This window comes from the organism of the source record quoted next, unplaced genomic scaffold, assembly GCF_019419815.1.
Source record: "Pyrus x bretschneideri cultivar Hongxiangsu unplaced genomic scaffold, Pyrus_bretschneideri_v1 Contig122, whole genome shotgun sequence".
NCBI lineage: Eukaryota > Viridiplantae > Streptophyta > Magnoliopsida > Rosales > Rosaceae > Pyrus > Pyrus x bretschneideri.
In genome coordinates, this window is record NW_025999416.1 from 562,741 (window position 1) to 572,367 (window position 9,627).

The window sequence follows — 9,627 nt, forward strand, 5'->3', positions numbered from 1 at the left end:
CAATAACTTTTTCGCTCGCATAGCCGAAATAACGCCGTGTCTCACCCCACTCTGCTCACCCACAAAAGTAACCACAGGTAGTCCAGGACGACGAAACGTAACTATCTTCCCGTAGCAATCAATATTGGCACGGTTGGGGTGCAACCAATTCGCGCCCAAAATCACATCAAAGTCAACAATATCTAACGGGATAAGGTCAGCTGGCATAACCACACCCTCAACTATCACTGGACACCCTGGGTACACACAATCTACAACACATCTCTCTCCTCTAGGCATAGCGAACTCTAAATCGAACCCTAGAGGTGTGGGGCGAGGTTGTGTCACTTGAGCAAATGTATGAGAAATCACAGAATGCGTAGCTCCGCAATCAATTAAGACTCTAGCAAAATAACCAAGGATGTTTAACGTACCCATGATCAGATCTGGGTTGTTCTGAGCATCCTGCAGAGAAATGTTGTGAATACGCCCCTGACCCTGCTGTCGTCCGCCACGACCTCTGCTCGCCTGAGTACCGCGACCCTGCTTACCATGCCCCTGACTGGGCTGACCGGTCTGTCTCGAAGACCCTGCACTGCAAGTAGCAATCTCACCTGGCTGAAACTGTCCTCCCTGATACCACTGAGAACCGCCGGCTGGAGCTGGAGGATACGGCATATAGCCGCCAGAATACTGAGGGTAACCACCCTGGGAATAGGGGTCCTGGGGATACTGATATTGTCCCGGGGCATAAGGAACAGCATCACCCTGATAATGATAGGCACCACCTCGACCTGCCTGCCCATAACTACTCGGACCCTGAATCTGCTGAATAGGTGCAGGTGGTGGCAAGAAAGTCTGATGCGGCTTCTGCTGCTGACTCTGGGGGCATTGCGCGGCTCGATGTCCCATCTGTCCACAAGTAAAACAACCACTACTGCCCCGCCTACACTCGCCAGTGTGCCGATTATTACACTTTCGACAAAATGGGGCCCTACCTCGGCCACCATCACCCTGTCTCTGGCCTCGAGCGCCACCAGTAAATCTACCTCCTCGACCCTGACCAGTGGCACTGAAACCACCACTAGAAGAGCTAGAACTATTACCACCCCGCTTGAAGTTCTGAGTCTGACGAGGCCCGATCGGCGCTTGACCTTTACCCTTGACATCTTTCTTCTGATTACCATTCTTCTCATCGTCATCACTCTCGCTCGTCATGTTCTCAGAGTCCTCAACCCTCAGCAAAACCTCGTAGAACTCCTGATAAGTATCACAATGAGTAGAGGTCGCCATCGAACGCCACTTCTTCTTAGTGCCTATGCGAAAACGACGAAGCATTTCTGCTGGATTACCAGCAATCTCAGGGTGGTAGCGAGACAAGTCGGTAAACTTCCGATAGTACTCGTTCGCAGTCATCTTCCGCTGTTTCAACTCAGTGAATTCCTGCTTTTTACGATCAATGTACTCAGGGGGCACAAACCTCCTCTTGAATAACCTAATGAAAACATTCCAGTCAGTCTTCTCGGTTGGAGTCAAACGACGAAGCTCCTGCTCCCACCACGATGCAGATTCTGTACCCAAAAACCATGAGGTCGTCTCGACCCATCTCTCAACAGGAAGATTCCCCTGATTATTCAATACTCGGAAAGTCTTCTCAATATGCTCTAACCAATGCTCTGCTTCCTCGTGCCCCTCATGATCGTGGAACTTATCCAATTTCAGATTGTACATAGTCTCCAGAGGAGTCCTCTGGGGAGGGCGAATAACTGTCTGGATAGCGGTAGCAATAGCTTCCCCCAGCTGAGTGATATCGGGGAAACTAGACTCATCGGAGCGACGTGGTTCCCGACGAGGCGGCATAATTCTGACAGAAGGCACCAAAACCATTAGAATACTCACAAAAGACACAGGACTACTAAACCTAAGCTCTGATACCAAACTGACACACCCCAACCGAGATCAGGGCATGCTGGCCGTCACGTGGAAGTGACGTAGCCATGTGCACAGTGCGGAAGCTGAAGGAAGTAATATAAAAGTACGAATAATTTAAAAACTAGCATACATAAAGTGATAAGATAAGTGCTAGCGTAAGTGAGACTGAATTCAGAGCATAAGGACTACAGCAGTCCAAAGAAAAAGATACAACAATAGTGCACCCGAAGGTGACCCTACATCGGTGAGTGTCTGTCAGAAATGCCGGGACGTCCTCTGGGAAAACCACCGAACCCGCTAAGCTACTAGAACCTGGAGGGGCGCAAAACAAAAGCGTGAGTGGGCAAAAACAAAGCTCTTTGAAAACCATTTAGTAAAATACATTCTAACCTCTCGCCGTAAAACCTGTATACTTCCCAGAAATAAATATATATACGTATGTATAAATATGCCAATCATGCACAAGGGTATGCCAATCATGCTAAAAAATGTGCTATGTCAAAGTCTTATAATGGTATGCGAGTGCTCAGGTATAAATCGCATCAATAGCATAACATCTGGCAGCCGGAGTCCCCTAAGTGACCTGTACGGTTGAATCTAGAGCTCAAATCTCAATATCAATAATTAAACCTGCCCACGAGTCGGAACCACCTATAGTGGTCTGTACGACAGGCCTGGGTGTAATACATATAAACGCTCTAGTGCTACGATCACGTGAAGGCTGTGCGAATAATCGCGGGTCACCTACGAGTCGGAACCACCTATCGTGGTCTGTACGACAGGACTGTGCACCTAACTTGGATCCAAGCTGAGCGTGTGGTGCGGGAGGTGAACAACACGTGAAGGACTGTGCCCTACTCTGGGCGGGAGCACTAACACCGGGGGTGCAGATTATGAGCTCTCTAAGCACCTCTAATCACTATTTAATGCAAATGTTAAACAACGCTTACCTGGCACTTACCTATGCCTCCACAGCACCAACATATATGTATATGACATATGAATGAATATATAAATCAACGGATATGCCACTAATCATGCACATTAACCAATAATATAAAGGAAATGGCATAACAATAAACATTTCTACAAATTTCTGGGAATTATAAGTATATAGGTATATACGGAAAACAAAAGCCCACTCACTGGTATGTGGAAGGGTCGTAGCCCCACTGCCTCGCGTGAGCACGCTCGTCCTTGGGATACGTGTCACCTATATGCGAAAATACTATAAAAACGTTAATTTTAAAGCACATAACCTTCCGTTCAAAATAACTTCTCATACATTGCTCAAAATGGACAATTGAATATACCAACGTGCTCTACACAACCTCAGGATCACAACCATATTTTTAGAAAAATTTTCCTCCGCCGCACGCGCCGGCCACGCGCAGGCACGTGTGGCGCACACGGACGGCGTCAACTGACGCCGTTAGGAATATTCAGTCAAAACTGACAGATTCCGTTAACGGCGTCAGGAATATTCCGTCAGAATCCTGACGGAATATTCCGTCACCTTCTCCGGCCAAACTCCGGCACCGTCGCCGGCGCCGTCGCCGGAAAACCTGCAAATCGTGTTTTCTCTCTCGTTTTTCCACCATTTTTCATGATTCTTGCACCAAATTAAAGCTTAGGACTAGTAGAACACGATCCTACAAGTTTTAAGGCCTAAAAATTACTAAATCATACCTGTCCACAAACTCCAAAACCGGCCAACCTCGAACCCAACGATCCCAACGTCCAAAATCGTCCAACGAAGCACTCCGAGGTTCCTGGGAACCTCACTAAGACATCTATGTGCTTCAAAAGTCCAAAAACATGCTAAAATAAGTTTGCATGAATAGTGCTCAAATCGGAGTTCGTGAAATCAACGTGAAAATGACTGGTTTCTCACCTGAAAATGATATGATCGTGATCCCCTCGACCTCACGATCACGAATGAGAACTTAGATTCTTCGATCTGTGGTGAAATGGTGTAGTTGTGTGTGTGTCCGTACCAGTTCAAAGGAAGAAGAAGAAGAAAGGGAACTCGGGAGAGAGAGAGAGACAGAGAAAATGACAGAGGGAGAGGGAGAGTGAGACAGTGTGTGTGTGTGTGGCCCAACACTTGCCAACACCACACAAACAACCAAACAACATAACAAAACAAACTAGGGGTAAAATGGTCATTTCACCTATGCATTTCGATAGTTTCGGGACGGGATGTCACACCATGTGTTCTACTTATTGGGTTTAAGGACAAAATGTATATAAATGTTAAATTTCAATATTAATTAAGAAATTTAATAACGAAAATTGATAATTTCTTCTTGTAAGGCCTTATTCAACCCTGGGCTAAAACTCAAATTTCCACTTCTATTCCCCCCCAAAACTCAACCCAACCCAAGGCTAAAATGTGGCCTAAAACCTAAAACTCAAATGGAAGCCAAATTTAGCCTAGGATTAGTAGGGCTGGCCCACCATATATATATATATATTATTTAGTTTTATATTTATAAATTCATTGAATCCAACGGTTAAGATCTAATTTGATGAAATTCAACGGTAAAAAAATAATTTAACGGTCCAAATTTAAATCTAACGGCTAAAATAATTAAAAAAAAATCTTTCATTTGTTTCATATTTTTTCATAGTGTTTAACGAGTTTCATGGTGTCGGTTAGTGATTTTTCAGTATTTGTTAGAATCTAAATATTTTTAGGTTAAAATGTTCATAAAATTAAATTAGGATAGTCTACATAATTTTTTATTTTAAAAAAGTTACTTTAAGAAAAAAATTAGTCTAAATTCATTCTTTAATAATTTGGAGCTAAAATTTTAGACCAAAAGTGTTGGAGCAGAAAAGCTGTTTCTGGGTTAAAACCTAAATTTTCTAGGCTAAAAATTTTAGGTTTTAGGCCAATGGTTGGAGATGGTCTAATCATGCAAAGATTATATCATATAAGAATTTTTAATCTTTTTCTTCAAATTGGAATTCTGTGAAATCTGATTAGATTTTATTTTTCAAAATAAAATGTTAAATATGGCTACATTAGATTTATAAGATTTGTTCTAAGGTTCTCACTAATAGGTTGAAAGTTATATTGCCGGATATTGTATTGCCTTCTCAAAGTGTATTTATTCCAAGCCGATTAATCTCAAATAATTGTTTGGTAGCTTCAGAGATCACTCATTATATGCATAGAAGGAACAATGGGTGGAATGGGGGTGATGGCATTGAAATTAGATATTAGCAAAGTGTATGATCGTATAGAATGGAGTTTTTTGGAGCAAATGATGAGGAGGTTAGGGTTTGCGGAGGAATGGATTCATTGGATAATGATGTGTGTTACTACTGTATCCTATTCATTCAGGCTAAATGGAGAGATTATGGGTCTTGTACAACCTAAACGAGGCATTCGTCAAGGTGATATGTTGTCTTCGTTTTTGTTTGTGTTATGTGCAGAGGGATTGTCGGTTTTATTTGACTCATGGGAAGCACAAGGTCAAATTCAAGGTATCACATTTTTGTGGATGATAGTTTTATCTTTGCTAGAAGTTCTCTCCAGGAATGCTTACAGGTGAAGGAGTTGCTACGAACTTATGAACGGGCGTTTGGACAGGCATTGAATCTTGCCAAAAGCAGTGTGGCTTTTAGTAGAAACCTTACGGTTATGGATGCGCAACTACTGGCTGATTGTCTTGGAATGGAAACGGTGGATTATCATGACCGTTACCTTGGTTAACCGGTTTTTGTGGGTCGGTCAAAGAAGGAGACTTTCGCATATATTTAAGACTGTCTTTGGAAGAAGCTGAATTGATGGCGGGGCTCCATGTTGTGTAGTGCGGGAAAAGAAATATTGATAAAAATAGTAGCTCAAGCAATACCACTGTATACGATGCATACATTCTTGTTACCAAAGTCAATTTGTGAGGAGTTGAACTAAATGGTAGCACAATTTTGGTGGGGCAGGGAAGCAATTAAGTGTCGAATTCATTGGGTGAAGTGGCAAAAATTGTGTAAACCAAAAAGTGAGGGTGGCCTAGGATTTAAGGATTTATATGCTTTCAATAGGATTTAAAGATTTATATGCTTTCAATATGGCGTTGCTGGCTAAGTAAAGGTGGAGATTGATTCAATATCCTCACTCTCTGGTTGCTCGTATTTTTAAAGCTCGTTATTATCCCACAACATATTTTCTACAAGCTTCAGCTTCATCTAATTCTTCTTATTGTTGGAAAAGTGTGGCGGCTTCCAAGAATATCATTTAGAGGGGTGCTCGATGGAGGGTTAGAGATGGATTATGTATACAGATAAGGGGGGATAGTTGGTTACCAAGGGATAGTTTTTATAAAGTGCTTAGTCCCAAACCGGTCGGGGTGCACCCTTCTCTTATCGTGCGTTCTTTGATGGTGGACAATGATGGTATGCATTGGAATACAAGTTTAATTCATAATTCGTTTATGGAGGAGGAAGCAAGATTGATTTGGAGTATCCCTTTGAGTTTATTTAGTCCAGCGGATTCCATGATTTGGACTAAAGAGCCTAAGGATGTATTTACGACTAAGAGTGCTTACTTTGTGGCACGAACATGTCATGGTCTTGGTAGCGATGAACTGGTTGGATCTACACTAAATGAGGTGACAAAATTTCCATGGAAAGCTTTATGGCGTGCAAAGGTCCCAGGGAAAGTCAAAATATGTGTTTGGCATGGGTGTATGAACGCATTGCCAACGAAGGTGAATTTGAAGAATAGACAGACTCTTACAGAGGATATATGTGGCTTTTGTGATAAAGAGGCAGAGACAGTTGCACACTCTTTGTTACAGTGCCCACGATCATATGCTATTTGGTTTGGTAGTCCATTGGGAATTCGCATGTTTTCGAGGGTAGTGGAGGGCTTTGGTGGGTGGTTGATCAATATGGCAAAAATAGTAACTAAGGATAGTTTTGAGTTGCTTTTTGTGTTGGTGTAGAACGTTTGGAAGGTCCATAACGAGTTTCTTTGGAAGGGTGTGGATGCATTATCATTGGATGTGTAACTTAAAGCCCAAACGTGGCTGTCGGAATTCAAGAAATGGAATAAGGTTTAACCGCACTCAGCAACGGTTCGTGTTCAGAAGTGGAAACATCCGGATTTTGGTTGGATAAAGTGTAAATTTGATGCTGCTTGGGATGAGAATGGTTCGTATGGGGTATAGGGATTGTCGTTCGAAACTTAACAGGAGGTTTCATGGCAACAATGGTGGTTCAGGAGATGGGAGTCAGCTCGACGATGCATGCAGAGGCTGCTGCTGCATGGGCCGGTGCTGTGTTTGCTCGACATTGGAGTGAGGAACAAGTGCAGGTGGAAGGGGATGCTCTCATGGTGGTTGCTGCTATTAAGAATGCGGGAACAACTTTGCATGGTAATTTTGGTCACCTGTTTGCTGATACACGGCTGATCCTTCAAGGGTTTAAGCAATGGAAGATTTCTTTCGGCACAAGAGAGACAAACAAAGTGGCACATCGGCTTGCACAGTTGAGTCTAATGCTTGATCACCTAATTTCTTGGTTCAAAGAACCCCCTGATGTTATTTTTGATTTATTATTGGAGGATAGTCTTAATAGTTAATTTGGTGCAGGATACTCTTTTCTCCTTCGATCAGGTTGAAAGCTTGGGCAAGGTTTTTATTGAGGCTCACTGTTAGGACCCTATCCTCGGTTATGTATGTATTTCTACAATTCAATGAATATTGTAAAAAAAAAAAAATATGGATACATTATAGTTAAAAAAGAGAATAGATTTTACCTAGGCACATTTTACATAAAAAAAATGGGTACATTTTATATAAAAAAAGATTCGTATGTTTTACATAACAAAGTGGTACATTTTTTTATATATAAAATTGGTACATGATTAATAAATTAGGGATAAGAGATTAAAAAAATTATTAGTACAAATAAAAGTTTAAAAATATGGGCATAAAAAGAAATTAATTATATGGATACAAATTAAAACTAGAAAGAAAATTGGTACAAATTAAAAAAAAAATGGTTGCAAATTTAAAATGGGTAAAAATTAAAAATACCGATATATGACACAAATTTTAGCCTTAAATATAAATACACCAAATGTAACTTTTTAACGATACATTTGGAAAATTAAATTTAAATATGTTGACATGTAACAAGTGAATAAAATCACAGGACCTTGATAAAAAAAATTCAAAAGAATAAGGTTTCAATCAATTAAATAGAAAAATGAGGGATGAGAACCTAATTTCTCGTTTAATACATTTAGATGAATAATAGATTTCCAATTCGAATGTTCTTTTATACGGATAATCTTCAACTGAGGATTAAAAAATTGAGCGATTCTGATTATGAAATTCATACCACAAATATACATGCGTTGCGTTTGAGCATGCAATTGCTGTTACATATGCTTAACCAAGTGCCCAAGTTACCCCAGTTGCCCGAAGCCTGCCACATTGGATTTTGCGTTAACTATATAAGAATTTGCATCTTCATCTCTGAATATGGGGTATAAGGGATCAATGATGGAAGGCAATACTCGAATGTACACTGTTAATCAAAGGAGAATTAATAATATACTTAGTAATATCCATTGTAACCAACTAATTATTAGTATTCAATATCTCCTAAGCTTGTAATGATCATCGTTGACCAAGTATGCGAGATATTCCACTAGCTAGTGCGCATTGCTCGCTTATACGTGCTTTGCATGCATTGATGGGTACTTATTTTAACTCCTCTCATTTTCATATGTCCAAAAGTAGGCAGATCTCTCTATGTATCTGCCATGAAAAAAATTGTAATTGCGTTGTTGCGCTACTTAGCTGTGTACAGTTAGTTCCTAAATAATATTCTTGCCGGCTTTTGGCATGTTTCAGTCAGGACAAAGAGAAGGAGAAATGACATGGAAAATTTCAGCACCACCATGCACACACAATATATACACATTCCTATAGAAACTGATTAGCTCCTACAAACCCCTATAAATACCGAGTCAGTGATCGATGCAATGCACTACAAACTCCACAAACAAAACCCTAAAGAGCAACAGCGGCATTATATACATCCCATACATTCTAGTTGTCTGCCATGGCTTTGGCTATGAGATTGATTCAAGTACCGATCATATTAGCATTTTCCTTGGCCATCTTCGAAAGGGCATTACTAGCAAGCGATCCTGACATTATTTCAGACTTTATAGTCCCACCGAATTACAACGGCACGGTTGATGGAACGTTCTTCACTTTCACTGGATTTCGTGGCATCTTCGATCAAGCTCCTCAAACCATTAAGGCAGGAAAGGCAAGCAGAGTTGAGTTCCCCGCTCTCAATGGCCAAAGTGTGTCGTATGCAGTCCTTCAGTTTCCTCCTAACTCGCTATTACCACCTCACACCCGCCCCGACGCAACTGGATTGTTGTTTCTTCTTGATGGTACCTTGGAAGTAGGGTTGATCGACACAAAAAACAATCTCTATACGCAAAAGCTTCAAACTGGAGATCTGTTTGTTTTTCCCAAAGGGTTAGTCCATTACCAGTACAATTCGGATCCTCAGTTGCCAGCCACTGCCATTGCAGCATTCGGAAGTGCAAGTGCTAGAGCAGTTACAGTCCTGCCGTCTGTCTTTGGCACCGGAATCAACAACATGATCCTTGCCAAATCATTTAAGACAGATGTTAGTACCATTGAGAATATCAAGACTGGCTTCACTACCCACTAG

General features: G+C 41.3%; 1 protein-coding gene across 1 annotated transcript; it reads left to right on the plus strand.

Moving 5' to 3' along the window:
- Positions 1-8,997: 8,997 nt before the first annotated feature.
- Positions 8,998-9,627, plus strand: LOC103941939 (putative germin-like protein 9-2). Its single transcript, XM_009352138.2, has one exon. The coding sequence runs from the start codon at positions 8,998-9,000 to the stop codon at positions 9,625-9,627; it is 630 nt and encodes a 209-aa protein (XP_009350413.2).

Bases quoted from the DNA above. Each gene is read 5' to 3' on its own strand.
- LOC103941939 (XM_009352138.2), top strand. From the start codon at position 8,998: ATGGCTTTGGCTATGAGATTGATTCAAGTACCGATCATATTAGCATTT.